This window comes from Sipha flava, unplaced genomic scaffold, assembly GCF_003268045.1.
Source record: "Sipha flava isolate LNK unplaced genomic scaffold, YSA_version1 122_pilon_pilon, whole genome shotgun sequence".
Lineage (NCBI taxonomy): Eukaryota > Metazoa > Arthropoda > Insecta > Hemiptera > Aphididae > Sipha > Sipha flava.
Genome location: NW_020271748.1, coordinates 320,713 through 338,068, shown reverse-complemented (window position 1 = coordinate 338,068; position 17,356 = coordinate 320,713). Strand labels below are relative to the sequence as shown.

At 28.3% G+C, this 17,356-nt stretch overlaps 2 protein-coding genes across 2 annotated transcripts in view; one reads left to right on the top strand and one right to left on the bottom strand.

Annotated features, from left to right (window-relative positions):
• LOC112694083 (neuroligin-4, Y-linked-like) overlaps positions 1–17,356 on the bottom strand; it is a 418,040-nt gene that overhangs the window by 232,714 nt on the left and 167,970 nt on the right. The window lies entirely within an intron of this gene.
• Positions 7,854–10,819, top strand: LOC112694087. Its single transcript, XM_025569451.1, has 6 exons — positions 7,854–7,878; positions 7,963–8,150; positions 8,565–8,696; positions 9,389–9,849; positions 9,946–10,215; positions 10,281–10,819. Exons 4-6 carry the CDS (start codon positions 9,807–9,809, stop codon positions 10,385–10,387), a joined length of 420 nt encoding a protein of 139 aa, XP_025425236.1. The 5' UTR covers positions 7,854–7,878; positions 7,963–8,150; positions 8,565–8,696; positions 9,389–9,806; the 3' UTR covers positions 10,388–10,819.

Here is a 17,356-nt window from a genome sequence, read left to right as displayed (position 1 = left end):
GGAATTAATTCGTTTTTAATAAACACCCACGCCGTATAGCCGTTGCCGCACCGTCTGAGGAATATAGTACACCCGGAGGGTGGATAGTCATACGCAGTTATCTTCTGTTTGGCCAACCTCCTCCACAGACCGTTTGGCGGTTCTCCACGCTCACCCGTTGATGACGGTCCACTCGCTCTGCCGGGCAGTTCCTACGGTTTCAAACCGTTTTTCCGTAGGCGATACCACGAACAGAGATTTTTGGCTACAAAAAATGTGTTGGCTTTCTATGATAGAGTATTGAAATAGAAAACAATTACGGAACTTGCACTCAACCTTTGTTCTTGCACTTGCAGCGAGTTGTTATTCGCAGTGGCCAAATGAATGGTCCTGGTTGGAACTTGATTTTTCCTTCACGGTTATTTTCATACTAGCAGTACATATTTATTCAAAACCCGAATATATTTTTCGCTACAGGGGGAACATACATATTTTCTTACACTATAAATGTATTTTTTGCTGATTTAAGTTTAATATTTTTGCAGAACTTTTACATCAATACTTCGCTATGGTTTCGTTTGGAGCCGTACGTCCATACAATACTAGAATTAGTATACAAATACCAGATAATATCATAACGATGTTTATATTCATAAGTTATCAGTATTTATATTATAATGTATCGCATATTTTTGTGAAACTAATAGTTTTTAAGTAACGCTATAAAAAATATTGAACGCATCACTAACTGCATGTGTACGAAGTAGGACGCACCGAGGGTTCCAACAATTCTGTTGTTATTTAACGGTTCATACGAACAAATGATTGAATTACACGAGATACCAAAAGCGTACAAACAAAATAAAACCGGAGGAAGAAATGCAATTCGAAATCTCCGATTTCAGATTTTAACTTAACCTAACCGGAGTTCACCAGCGTTAGTGAATATAATAACATGATGATGGAGAAGAAAATAATTTCTAAAATCACCCGGTGCACAATGGTGCGGGTTGACGGCAGAGGCCGATAGACCCGAATCCGTTTCGAATGGAATACTGTATATATGTGTGTTATCGATGTGTGTGTTCATGGGTAGTTCTCAACTGTTGTCGGGACGGGAGGTCTAAAAAATTACTGCGACGAAAATAATCGTGTTTTTATGTCAACCTCGAAATTAATGTTCTCCAAAGTTTTTGACAGCGCTACTCACGTGAAAAGTGAAAAATCGACGTGCTCGGTGCGTGTGCATAAATATATCACCGAGCATACAATAAAATAATGGTGAAATAAAAATGAACTGACTTTGAATACATTTATTGCTTTGTATCGGGGCGGAAACCCTCTGTTTTATAGTACGGAAAATTTTCTAAGCCGAGAAAAGAAAAACAAAACGACTTTTCTCCAAATATCCTTTAATTGAATGCGTTTTTTGTTTAAGACCCGCGTTCGCATGCACAATGCATAAAGTTCGATCGAGAAGTTTTGGCGTGGACGTTTATACAGAAACCTGCGTTTCCGCATAAAATTATTGATTTTTAAAATTGCTTGAAATTGCAATATTTATTCAATGGATTTTCATACACCAACAGATCTATATAAGCAATTAAATTGCCATTTTTAAGAAAATTAACTTTTAAAACATATTTTGTCTTCGCACCTATTCTGAAATATTATTTCTTTCTTGGTACTACCTGTACACCTGTATATTTAGTAATATTTACGACTTTTCATTACATCTCAACGTAGGATTATTAAAACGGCTAATTCACTTCCGGGTTATTAAAACGGCTAATCGATAAGAGCCGAATCGAAAATAACAATTGTTCACCTCCACGTGCATTGCGCAAGCGGCACACACGCACAACACGTGTTTATTATATTTACAGTAGGATGCGTTAAATGAAAAATGAAACACCCGAAATGTTAATTTATACGATCCAAGAACAATAAGATAATTTTACAAGAACAGTAGTGTATGTAGTATATAGTGTATATAGTATATAGTTTGTAATAGCGAATCTACCTTTTAAGGAGCTACGGGCCCCCTGCAATTCATCGTGGCATACATTAATAGGTCCAATCTTATATGCTTGTAAATTGCGATTCCGATGGTTTTATATATGCGTTTTCAAGAATGTTAGATTTTCTTAAATATTTCAGTCTGTTCCGAACTGAATCACCAGCTAAAATGTTAATGCACGCCTAACCTTTAGTACATTTTGTATTCCTATGCATCGCTGTGTAATCAAATTAGTTATATAGCGTATATATACGTTACATACATAAGTGATAATATCGACGAGTAACAGTGTACTCCGTTTGCATGGCCATTGTACATAGGTATGATATTTCTTTCGCTTTATCCGAAAAATAGACACAAATCAGCTGTGAGACTAAACGAAAAACACTTAAAATTATCTCTCTCCGTTAATTTATCATCCGAATAAATATACATTATATATATACGTACCCACGCATAAATACACACACACACACACACACACACACACACACACACACACACATTAATACATCGTTTGTTTGAATGGCTTCAAAAGTTTTACCAATTCTACATAAAGATGATTACATACTTTTATTTTTTTTTTCCGTTGTTCGTCTTATGTTTACTATATATATTATATAAATTTACTGCAATTCGTGCGCACTCATGTTTATATGAAGTTTGTTATTTAATACAGCTTTTTGAATTTGCATTAACAAAGTTAACTACTATAACATAATCTTAAAAACTATAATTACAATTTGTGGACTTCTTAAAAACTGTGAAAATTATAGATACATTTTATTTTATTTTTTATTTTTCTATTTATTTCAGAATATATTAGGGCTGAGTCCTTTTGATAGTTAACAAATAATAATAACATATTTACATATAAATTACAATAATTGTAAACAAAAAGGATTATTAAATAACAATCATAAAGATAGTGAAATAAAGGTATTATACAATAACAAAAGCAGATAGTATCGATGCAGAATATAACATTCCTGATGTATAATACTAGTGGAGAAGTAGTGAAAAGTAGTGTTCGTATTGACGTTAGACATTATAGGTCTTAACGGCTCGTTAGACAAGTAGTTAGTAGTATACAGAGAGACATAGAAAGTAGTTATGTGACGAGAGGTGCGTTGTGGAACTCTAAAATGTTTAAATAAGAGCAAGGTGGGGAATTTACTAGCTAACCTTTTACATTTACAATATAATTATTACATATGGCGTTATTATACATATGTTATTACATATGATATTATATACATAATATAAATATAATGTATTATTACATATAATGCATAGTAAATGTAATGTATTATTGTTCGGTTTCATCGACATAGCTATTAATTTTATCAATCTGATATGGCTTTATGGGAAAACAATTGTTAAAATAACTAATAATAATAGAATAATATAATTAGTGAGTAAGAAATGTTATACTGATATTTTATATTTTGTTCTGTATTATATTAAAGTTATAATAAATCATTAGCTAGATATTGTACAGAGTTATAAGTATAACAATAATTGCTTATTTCTGTTCGAGGTACAAATTGCACAGGCAAGACCAAATTGCCCAAGAAATGTTTACATTGACCGGTATTCCATTTGCTTATAATACGGTACCGTTTAGCTGTAAATTGTATACATTGACTTTAGCAATTAGTTTCAACAACATTATAGAGAATAATTATTAGAGAAATAACTGTTATGGGTTCTAATTATATGAAGAAGAAAAAAAGAGAATCCTGGAAATCATTCTCGCAGTTAATATTCTAAATAAAATATAATATTAAATGGCCATAAGAAAACTTTATTTTCGACGAATTTTATTTTTTATCAACCCATAAAACATTGACATTAATCATATCAGGACATTTTATACACGATTAATGATTTTTTCTACGTAGAAAAGCTTAAAATATGTACATTTCACAAAACAAACTTGAACTATGGGATTTTTTTTTTTTAATTCTCATTAAAATAAAAATAAAAATTAAACAAATTTTAATTTTTTGTATAAATATATCAAAAATATATAATCCTACACTCTAATAATAAATTTATGTTCACTCATTATTTCAGTTGTGCTGGAATAAATATTAAATAGTACCGAGTATTTGGCAAATAGTGATAAAGAAATTTATTAATATTTAATAAAAAACTTACACTGACCATTGAACAATTGAATGTACCGAACTAAACGTAATATGCATTTTAATTAATTTTCCATCGATACATATTATATCTAAATAATAATAAAATATTAGGTAATTATTACAATATTGATCATTGTTGTTTAGTATTTCGTATCCTGTATAAATAGTGTTCAACACAATTGTATATATGCATACATATATGAATGGTACTTAAAATGGGGAGAGTTGATGGATCTTGAGTATAGGCACCCGGCTATTTTAAGGTCCCATGGGCCCGTTGAAATTAATCTGTAATTTTTTAAATTTTAATAGAAATACTTATTTTATATTAAATGATATTATAAAATAATATTTAAGAAATATATATATATACATATAATATTTTAATATCTAACATCTTAGCCCCTAAGCTAGACCTTATTAGTATTATACAACCCGTTGTATACATCGAAATCCGAATCGTCAAATCGGTCAATTTATTTGATTCATTTTATTATAGTATTATAATTTCATTGTATTCCTTGTAAATATAATAATTGGATAATGTATAAGCATAAGTAAGATACTATGAAATGCAGAGAAAAAAATATAAAAAGATACTAAAAGAGAATTTATTTTTCAAATCAACTTCTGAGACTGACGTGCTTATTAATAATACGATTCGTCTATGCCATATTCAGACCATGTGACATTTTTCGACACGGATGAAACTAATATTGCCTCTACAAGTAATGCTAAATTATAATGTATGTGAAAGTGAACCAAAAACATTAATTGCACCGTCATTGGTGACATCTATGAATTTAAAGAATCCTGGGATGTGGCCAACTTCAATTTCAAGGTCAGTTCATGATATGATTTTTGTGCACCAACATTTCCAAAATTAGTTTATTTTATAAAATATAAGTCAGAAGACATTAATGGTAAGACCTTTAGTAAATGTATGTTTTATACAATTATTAAATAATCCCGAATCGTTTCTTCGAGATTGGTTGATTTGGAATAAGCTTAAATAGTCTTTACACTGTTTACCTTGTATTTTATGAAACGTGAATTTAACTGAAACTTCAAATACTATTAGTATTTCAGCTAAGAGTCAAGGTTTATTGTTCTCGAAAAACGTCACGAAAAAACTGTATTCAAATCTACCTACTCATATGAAAACTAAATTCACAGGGATTTATTTTTGGAATGGAAAACTTTAAAACAATCACAGCTAAGTCGCGGTGTTTATTATACTCTTCGAAAACAAATCAAGTACAAGATTGACAAATGGAAAACAATTTTACGCAGGTTACTCAATGTTATTTAATTTTTTAGGATCAAGAGGTTTGTCATTTCAAAGAGATAACTATACAATTGGTGATATACACAATGGTATTTTCTTGGGTGTTTAAGATTTTCTTAGGAAATATGATGAAACAACTCGTGAATATTTATCCATGGTAAAGCAAGTACAAATAGAAAATAAATGAAAATAAATATAAATAATAAAATATAACCATAAATATAAATAATATAAATAAGCACAAATATCGTTGAAAGGTAGTGCTCATTATTTACCATGGAAAAGTCAAAATGAGTTTTTTTTTCTTTGAGTGGGAATAAAATTATGAAAACTATTTTAGAACAACATGAAAAAAACAATTTATTATTCAATTATTATAGACGCTTATCCAGATGTTTCTCACCGATAGCAAAATGTTTTGATTTTAGAATATATTCCACATAATGAAAAATCTGAAGTCTTCGACACTTATGAACGATTTATTAATTTCATAAATTTCAATGAAAAAGATATTATCGGAAAAGATATTTTCAATAAATTAATTTCTAGACTTGAAAGTTATAAAATTCCACTTTTGGATTGTAGGTGACATAGCTACGATAAAAGTGCCAATAAGTCTGAAAATTTGAAAATATGTGTCATGAAATTTTACATCTGAAAACTATATATTTTTCAACGTTTCATAAATGTATTGTAATGCCACAACTCGAACTATTAAATTCCTTTTACGTGTAAAATGAGCAAATAATTTTCGTAAACGTGTGTATTAGTCTTCAAATATTTTGTACTATACCAGTGACTGTAATAGAAGCAGAAAGGTCTTTCAGTAACTTAGAAAACTCACTGAAGACGTGACAAAGATTCTCAACTCGTCAAAAACGATTAAACTCACTTCTTCTTTTATCTATGGAGAAATCATTGGCTTCAAAAATACATTTTGATGATATAATAATTGAGTTCGCTAAATTCAAAGCACGTAAAATAAAATTATAACTTAAAAACTATATATTTATTATAAATTAAAAATACTTGTTTTTATTTTTTCATTTAGATAATATTGAAATAAAATAAAATAAAAAAAGACATTTTAATTATTAAAATGCTTATGAATCTTGATTTTCTTTGTAATTGACTGTAAATTGTGTTTTTGGAAATGTTGTAACAGAAAAACAGACAAACATTTAGTACAGGGGCCAAGCATGTATGTATTTACAATTATTATAAAAATTATAATAATCGTAAATACATAGTCAGTGGTGGCGTGATACAGAATTTTAGGGTCAAGTGTCCCATCAAAAATGGGGATGGGTGGTCTGGTGGGGTTACCCATGGGTGGAGAAGTGGTTAATTTAAATGTATGCATAAAATATTGTAATATTGTAATGTACAAAGTGTACCTAGTTGCGTAATCATAATTTAATCCTTGAAGAGTTATTGATACTTAAATAATAAACCAAATTGAAAATAAAATCAATGGATTTGGATACAAATTTTAAATTGGATTTATATCTTTAAATAACTTATGAATTTAAGACATATGGGATACACCAAGTTCTGATTTCTAATGCTTTATTGCAAAAAGCGTTTACAGAAATAAAACAAATTATTATCACATTAATATTAAATTATTAATATATATTATGTTTCTGATATGATTCACATGTCTTAGAAAATGAAAATTGTCAAGTATGTAAGAATGTAGGTATACTGATTAGTATTAGTATTTAGAAAAAAGTGAAATGGCAATTGACAATGAATCCATATTCCATCGTGCAAACCAATAAAGGTTTAAAGTACGGAAAGTGAGAAATATTATAGTAAGAAAAACATTTGATAATAAATATAATATTTTTATGGAATAGTTTGGTCCTCGGTTTTATACCTATCTTCATGTACATCTGAATATTTATAAAATGAATATAATTGTATCTAAGCAGGTATTCCGAATTCATTGATAATGGTATAAAAATATAATAATATGACGAGTGACGACTGATTTCCCTCATAGACTGTACTACTATGGCTAGGTAGGGCGGTGCGCGCGGATCAACAAAATGTTATCGAAAACAAAACGAAATTACCAATTCTATTTTAAGAAAAGTATTATTTTCAATTTATTTAATTGATAATTATTGAAAAAGTCGACACTTCCACATCCACGAACGATTTCAACAGTTCAGCACTATGGTCTACGCTTCTGTCCTGCGCGTTTTTATTGTTGGCCGTTCTTGTGTTATTTCTTTTTGACTTGTATACGTTTACTTATATATTTTGTAATATATAATATTATAAATAATAATAATAATAATTTATAATATATTAAATTATAATATTTTTTTAAATTTAAATATTTTCATTTGTAATATTATAAAATATTTATAAGTTTATTTTAATATTTTAAACACAATTGTAAAATCAATTTTATAAATTTACGAACGGTAAGTAAATATTACTTATACAGTGATACATAGTTAACCTTAAAACTAATTAAATATATAAATTATTAACTTTGATGGATTTAGCTTGATCCCGTTTCTGATCATGAAGAGTTGCGAAATTCGTGGGCGACAAAAAGGTGACATGAATCCAACAAATTGAACTAGACACGTCAATAGTTGCAAGTCTAAAATTCAAACACCAAAAAGAAATTTAACAAATACTTCAATTAAACATTTTTTTTTTGTGAAGAAGCAAAAATTAGAATTTATTGGTAAGTACCTATATGTTTTATTTTATATTAGGTACATAAAACCGTAAAGACAATTAATTTTGATGTAGTCATTGATGACTTTATCTTCAATAAAAGCAAGGAAATAATTACACATTTTATTATTGAAAAAGCTATTCGGCTTCCTTTTCGAAGGGGAGATCAAGTTATTTTATCTAGACTATCCATAAGTTCGTTTATTTGCTTGATATTGCAGTGTATTATTTTATGAATTTTAAAAATTTATTTGAGAAAAATTCCCAAAAAACATGATATTTTCAATATCTTTTAAGTTTCATATTTAGTCCTAAAGTTTATATATCTTTATGAAAAGTATTGTAGATATTTAGTGAAAATTTTAAGTTTCTGACCGAATTATTTTTGAAGCTATGACTAATTTTAACTTATAATAATTAGGTATTGATAGCTATAGCATGGATATTGATACATGTACTGTAGCAGATCAAGTACTAGATAGTAAAAATATAACGCCCTCTACAGCCTATGTTGAAGTAAACGATGATCTGGTTGAACAGATTTCATTAAAAGGTAAAAATACATAGTAAATAATTAATTAATAATAATTAAAAATAATTAAAATAAATTATAAATAATAATTAATTAACTCTTATAGCTTAAGAGTATTTCTATTCATAATGGATCACATTTCTAACAAGCGTAATACGAGTACATATTAGTATTCTGTATGAATTATTAAAACTTGAATAGTATTTGAAAAAAAATTTGATTAGATTATTAGAATATAAAATACTGATATAAATAGTACTTTTACGTCAAATTCGTTAAAATAGTATTTAAAATATTGTTTAAATACTTTTTTTGTAATATCTTTAAATATTACTAGGATAATTGTTAGAAATTATTTGTAATACATTTTAAATAGGTATTGTTTTTATAATCAAATAGTAATTAATATAAATTTATTTTTCATAGAAGTACCAACTTTTAGAAATGTTGTTTATCAGTAAACTACCTATTTTAGTAGCTTTTGACTAATTGAGATTATTCATAAAATAGTAATTAAAATAATTATCACATATTGTAATAGTAAGACATATGCTCTAAAATCTGAAAACTTGTGTAACTCTATGGCACTTGTTAAATAACAAATAAAAAACAATAATAATTAATTTGATTATATAGATTCAGACTTATATCCTAATGATCCAGGATCATTTTCGGAAGTTATAACGAATGAAATGCTCACTTATTTCTTGCAGTATGAACCATGTCAGCCCCTTCCATGGGAACTTTCCATTAAATATCTTGCAACCTCAAGAGATAATCATGGTGTTAATTGGACGTTCCATGAATCATATTATTACAATGCATTACCAAACGGATCTTTAGTAAAACGTACCTGATTATCATACTCTGTATCTATGAACAACGTATACTGTATATCTTGTAAGTTGTTTGGACTATTCAAGGCGAAAAAGGTATTATTGGCTCAAAAAAGAATAAATGATTGGAAAAATTTAAAAAGAAATTTAGACGACCATGCTCATAATACCGAACACTTACAAGCTGAGATTAGCCGTGGGCTATTTTCCAAAAATGATAGAATTGATTTAAAACTACTTCATTCTAATCATCAAAAAATATCAGAAAACCGAGAAGTTCTTCTGGCTATTATAAATGTTTTGTTGTTTTAAGCTAGACAAAATATTGCAAAATCTAGGTAATATTATTGTCAAAAAATGTAGTCTCAATTCTAAAATAGTATTACAGTTATTGACTATTTGGCATTGTAACTGATACAAAAATATATTTTCAGATAATTTCATAGAGATGTTGAAACTTATCGGAGAATATCATGGGCCTCTAATAAATTATTTAAATAAAGTCTGGTCCTCAACAAGAAATCGACTTACATTTTTATCTCATAAATCTCAGAATTCCCTTTTGAAAATTATGGAAAATCAAGATCAATCATCTATAGTTAAAGAATTGAAGGACAGTGGATTATTTGCCATTATAATTGATACCACTACTGATATTGCTAACATACAGCAATTTACTTTTGTAGTGAGATATATTTATGAAGGTATCAAAAAATATGATCCAAATTTTCAAATCAACTGAAATCAATATAAATCTTTTATTTTTAAGGTAAATCATATGAAGGATTATTGTGCTTAGAAGCAGCTACCGACGCGACTATAAAAGGAATGTTTGATACTTTTCGTTGTATTACTGATAACTACCAAATTAATTAGAAAAATGATCATTGTGCGCAATCATATGATGGAGCTGTTTATATACAAGGGGAGTATTCTGGTTTGAGAACATTTATCCTAAATTAAAATCCACGAGCAGTATATGTCTGGTGCTTTGCTCATATAATGAATTTAATAATTGTTGACATATTAGACTATACTACAAATATAAGAAATTTTTTTTGGAGAATTTCAAGGCTTAGTAAGTTACATTAGGGCTAGAAAATGTACAGCAACATTTTATGAATGCCAAAATAATTTAAAAGTGGGACCAAAATCTAAAGACCGAATTCGGAAAATAAAAAAAAAAAATGTTGATATTAGATGGACGTCACATGACTGCGTTATTTCTGTGATACATGATAAATTTGACAGATGAATTGATTCTTTAAATATACTGTCTAGCTTAACACATAGAATAACATCTTCAAATTCACATATATTCTTACAAACAATTTCATCATTTAATTTTATATTAATTTTAAAGTTGGTGGCAGAATATTTTCAGTTACAACTCTTACATCTTGTTACTTGCAATCTAAAAACATTTATTTTATTTATTTATTTATTTAAATTTTATACGGGCCAAGCCCAATTACATAAATATTAATAATAATAACAATTGTTCATTAATAGTCTTAAATAAAAAGCGAATAAAAAAGAGAAGAAACAAAAAAAAAACAATGATGTACAATATAAATTATAATATAATATACTTATAGCTATGAATTAAAAAGTAATAAATTACAATATAATATGAATGAGTTGAAGGTTGATGATATGAAAATATCGATTTTTAATTTGTTAATAGTTTTTATAATTCTAAGATGGGGAGTATTACTTGCGTAATTAGTTACTTCTGTGTTAAGATAAAAAATGTTTTAAATCAGCGTTTTTTAAATATACTTTATCGGTTCGAAACATTAATTTAGTTTCGAGTGAAACATTTATATATATACCGTATATTACATATATTTATATGCAGCGTTTAACGAGGCACTTAATAATATTACTCGAGTGCGAGTCTTCATTTTAAATTAGTGTTTTAATCACGTGCAATAAATTGTGCAATCATTTTTTATGATGAACAGCAAATGGAAATTGAAAACGAAAAAAAGGTGCAAGAACAAATCACATCAAACCGATCGATCTACCTACACGAACAGAGAAACATATTTGAAAAATCGTTCCGTGCGTTTAGGTAGTGTGCACGAAATAATATTTCATAAAGTGATACGTCATTAAAAATGTGCAAATATAACAACGCAATACGCATTATTACCACCATCAGTAATCGCAAATATCCCTTGTGGCACACGTGCTCATTAATATTATATTGTCAAACGACTCTCCGGTTTTATTTTTATTATTTGTAGTAATCCCCGATGAAAGTTGAACCCTAATCAAATGCTTTTTTATCCACGTATGTTTTCCTGCCAAAAATTTTTATACATTCGTATCGGTACAACTATACATAATATCTTATGCTGCTATTCATCGTTAGTTACCCACTCGTGTCCACGTTTCGAGTGGAATGACAATATCGTTAAAAAAAAAAAAAAACGAAATAATGGCCAAAGCCCGTGTATGTCCGGGCCACCGCAAACGATTTTCGAACCTTTTTTTTATTTTTTGTTCTCGACAATATATTATTTAATATTTAAATATAAATACACGAACAATGGTCGTGCATTCATTTTTCCGACGCGGCAATGGTGGCGGCGGCGCAACCACTCGACTTTCAGTGCTGCGTTATTATTACTATAACTATGTGTATACTATTATACACGTACTATACACCCTTTTATTTTTTTATTCTTTTTAACAATTGCGAGCGTTGCTCAAGAGAAGTTACTCTAAAACATAATCTCTATAAGGGTATGATAACAATAAAAAATAAAAAAAATAAAAGAACGTGAACGAACTTCCGTTTTATTACTTTGGACCTAGTCGAATGACGTTTTACGACACACTCGAAAGCATGGAGGCAATAGAAAGCGTCACTCGAGTGTGATGTACATGGACACATAACTTCAAATTATTACATCGTCACTGTATGTTTTCATTCCGTAAGACTAGTTTGGAGCGGAGATGAGACGACAGTGCAAACGCTTGTCGTCACGATATCATCAACGGTTGCGCAATATATGCGCGTGCACATGATTGTAACACCGAATGGTGTGTTCGACACGGTTACACATTGTAAGGATAATTCGTATTAAATTAATAGAACGTCATGAATACCTATTACGGTATCACTGATATTTATTAATACGTTTAATTTAACATAAACATTGACAAAATAAACTGATAGTAACGAATATAAGCTGAACGTATATACTGGATGCCTGGATACGTCTAAAGTAAAATATATTAAACTCTACCGTATTTTAATTACTGTACAGAAAAAAAAAAATATATTCCAAACTTCATCCTTTTGTCATAAATTTATTTGTAACTTTTTCGTACAACCAGTGTTGGGATTTATCTAGATAAATAACGCTAAGTTATCTAATTACTTATCTAAGATAAATTTTTTACTTATCTAGATAATTGTCTGTATTCTTGCCAAGATAAGAGTTATTTTTATTCTTCTACGGAGACGAATCCAACAAATAAGAGATCTTCAAAATCGGTACAGCCGTTCTTGAATTATAAATTCTATAAATAACCTGACTTTCTTTTATACAAATAGATTTTCTATTCATAATCATAATTCGTGTATTATTATTTCTTGGTATGACATTTTGTTTGTTTTTTTATGTCGGGAAAATAGTTTTGGTATTTTTAAACTTAATTTCTTATTTTTCCATGGAAGTTCCAAATATAGTAGGTATTTGATTTTAGTATACACATGTAACTCATACGCTGAAAAGTCTTGGAACCCATCAAGTTGTAATTACTTATAAAATAATGAAAATAATCAAATTAATATTACATGGAAAACAATATTGTTAACTTAAAATAATTTCTTATGTATTCTGTATTCATCCTGATACGCACAGAGTAATTTTCATTTTTTTTTTTTTTTTTTTTTTTGTGTAACATTTTAATGATTAACTACCATTAAATATTGTACATTTATACATTATATATAAATACTGCTTAATGGTACACTACATTACTACAATAAACATTAAACACCTAAGGTACCTATTGATAATAATGAATATAATTGAGTCTTTATAGATATTATTAGAATATGAAATATTGACCAAAAAATTTTTTGAAAGTATCTTTTTTTTATCTAAATAAAAATGAAATTATCTTTTATCTTTATCTAAATATTTTAATTTTTTTTATCTATTATCTTTATCTAGATAAATTTGGGTATATTATCTTTCATCTTTTTACATTAGCTATTCCCAACACTGCGTTCAACGTAGCTGAATCATTTCAAAGTTTCAATAATAATTCCTTTTCTATTCACATAAGACTTAGGTTATTCATTATTTCTTGAGTTAGTTTTGAGCGGTAACAAGTGTGTATTCTTTTTAAGACCAAAAAATAACTTCAACGGACGACGTAGTAGCTGGTAAAGTTGATATTAATCGACAGAGTTTATAAATCTCGGAAAAGTCGGGTTTTCAATTAAATTCATTTAGGTAAAACAATGCTATGATTGGAGTTTTATTTGAAACTTCTTTTAATTTATACCGAACATGTAACTAATTTTGTTACTTACTGAAGTTAAATATACAACATGTATACATCTCCAACAGTTTTTCTTTTATTTTCTTTTTTTTTAAATGGAACGAAGAAATTTTTCTTTGTTAGTTAATTCTTTAAACTTGAGTGAATTGAATTGAAATTAAAATATTCTAATTTTTTGAATGAATATTAACGAATTGATTTCATAAATTATCTAAAATTTCCGTATAAATTATTTTATAATACATTTTATCAACATTTTCATTTGTTTATTCATCGATTTTATTTTGGATCACAACCAACGCTTTTTACTGAAGAGGTCCAGACATTTTAAAAACTTGCATTTCGTGGCTAAAGTTTATTTTGAAATTCGATTATTTTAAAACTATAATACAGAATATCAACTATTATTGTTTGTAAAGTATTGAATAATATATAAGTAAATAAAAGCAACGGAGCTAAAACGTCAATAAAAAATATATGTTTGAATTTTTCAAGACAATGTTTAAAACCCTAATGCAGTTATTTCAGCTTCGTGTTCGTTGTAACCACTCTCTGAAATATATTCAAAGAAATCTATCAATGACTCACGATAATCATTTACTGTATGAATAAATATTGAAGTAAAATTCCATTTGGTAGAAGCTAATGTAGGTATATTTTTTTCATAGATTCGGATAGTTTTATTCTGTTAGAAGAAAGTGAAAAAACAAAATCGGTAATGATTTTAATCCACGAACAAATATTATCCACTTCCATGTTACATTCTAAAGATTGTTGTAGAACTAAGTTTACACGACATGTGCTTAACAACGCGCAAAAAGATCTTTCGGATATTTCTCGAGTATTTTAGTTTGTAGGCCATTTAAACGATCATTCATAACTGTAGCACCATCGTCCGCTTGTACCATTAATTTAGAACCGCATTTAAACATTTTAACTGCATTATGAACATGCTCGGGCAGTTTTGTTGAGCGTTTAACGCGCGACCTGCACACATCGAATGAACGCCACTGGTCGGGACTCGTTTATACGTGTGGTAAAGCCCGGATGGTACCGGACGCTCTGACTGACACGATTAGTCGGCAAGTTGATTGTGGTCGTATCGGTCCAAGAGCGGTTCTGTTGAACTTCCATTGCTCGTAAACAATTCTCGGACGCTAATATACGGCATGCTTTCGCATGTACTAATAAATCCGTACAACGTTTCTAGTGGAACCGATAGTGAGGCTCGGGTTAATATTTATTACAAGGGGCTCATAAATTGACCGAATATTTTCTTTGACCCGTTTCGGGTCTCGCTTCACTAAAAAGGTAGAGAAACACTGTTGTCGAGTACACATACACCGAAGGCCGGATTTTGCGTAAATGCCGTTATAGGTCCCGATACGATTTGCCGCTCCATCATTCCTTGGCGCTATCTTTCCTCACCGTGCGAAAAAAATAGCAAATTTTAATTTTCGGAAATTTACTCTGATGCATTGAAAAAAAAATAAAAAGAACATGGTTGTCCGACTCGACTGCAACATCAAACACGTCACGAGTGCACAAGGTACGTTTCTTTTGGACGTACAAAATATTATTTTATCAAAAACTATTGCATTTTCTTAAGATATCAATAAAAAATATAAAATTAAATTACTATTATAATAAAATTTATTTTTGTAAATTATGATTTTTTTAAAAGGAAACTGGACATACATTATTTTTATATAATTCAATATTATTAAAAATAATTTCAAATTAATTATTTACATATATTTAATAATAGTTTGAAATTATTTATTAACAAGTAAATAAATTATTAATTTATGTATTTATTGATTACTAAGCATTTTATGTACGGAACAGTTTTATTTTAATTTTTTTAATGGTAATTCATTTCGGAAGAAAATATTACAACCCCTGGTCGTAATGAGTTCCGTTCTTGTGGGTGTAAGGTAAGGGTAGTGAAAATGTAAAATATTAACAAGTTTTTCGGAAATCACCGAGGAAAAGTTTAAAATTATGAGACAGTTTTGATCTCGAGTGGACTTAATGACTAGAGCTGGGATTTTAATGCTCTAAAAAATAGCAAAAAATGCTTTAAATATTATAAAATGGGCATTATAAAAATGCGTTAAAAATATATTATACATGCTTTAAAAACTATAATATAAAAATAATGTTACTAAACATATTTAATTATATTTATATAACATAACGATAGTAAAATATGTATCTATTTATTTGATACTTAGATTGTATTAAACTTTATTTAAATTTAATTTAATTAATTTCATAACTTGTTATGACCATCGTTGGACTTTTCCAAATAGGAACATTTTTTCGAAAATTTTTGTTTTGTTCTATTTTTGACAAAATAGGTACATGGACCGATATGCTCGTATTTATTAGTTTATCGATTTAATAGATTACATACTAAACGTACAAGTTTTGAGGGAAAAAACGCATGATCAAATACCCTAATAATTAAGAATTTATAGATAAATTTTGATAAATGCTCTAAAAACATGAACAATTTCTTATAAACGGTAAAATTATAATTTATAATTATAAAAAGCTTTAAAAATGCATATTAAGTTAAATTTGTCATAAAATGCAAAATAAAAACTACATTCAATTAATCAACATCACTTGAAACATACATTTTCTGCATATGGACCTATGTGTTTGGACATCAGAAAAAATATGCATTTGTATCAGAATCTCAGCGCTATATGACGAATTCTAAAATAGGGTTTTTAAAATCCTATCGCGTAATTACAAATCAGACGTTGGGAGTAAAAACCAATAGACACCATACGTGTTGCACGCAGTGGCGTATTTAGAAACTTTTTTTTTTTTTTTTGGGGGGGGTGTCATAACTAATAGTGAAATAATTTTATAAATTAGTACAAAATGTTCTTTATCAACTTATTGTTATATTTTTTTATTAACTTATCAAACTATTGACAAACTACTATAACAAATTTACAAATTATATTATGAATTCTAATTTTCGTTTTTTATTTAGCAAATCATCAATAACTTCATCGGTTAGTTAATAACATGGCTAAACTATTAAGTCTTTTCTGAAATTTTTCAATTTTTTTTTTTTTTTTTACTGGCTCCATTTCAGTATTCTTTCAATACCAACTCATCAATTAAATGAAAATAAATTAATGAAATCGAACTAAATTAAACGCATGACCGTATTAATCGTATTTTATATTACTTAATGTTGCGCATAAATGCATAGTGCATACTGAGAACCAGGCCCGTATTTAAAAATATGGCGCCTCCAGGCATATAATTTATACCCCACCAAATAAATAA

Bases quoted from the DNA above. Each gene is read 5' to 3' on its own strand.
- LOC112694087 (XM_025569451.1), top strand. From the start codon at position 9,807: ATGTTTTGTTGTTTTAAGCTAGACAAAATATTGCAAAATCTAG. The intron at 9,850-9,945 runs GTAATATTATTG...ATATATTTTCAG, and splicing joins CAAAATATTGCAAAATCTAG to ATAATTTCATAGAGATGTTG. The intron at 10,216-10,280 runs GTATCAAAAAAT...TTTATTTTTAAG, and splicing joins AGTGAGATATATTTATGAAG to GTAAATCATATGAAGGATTA.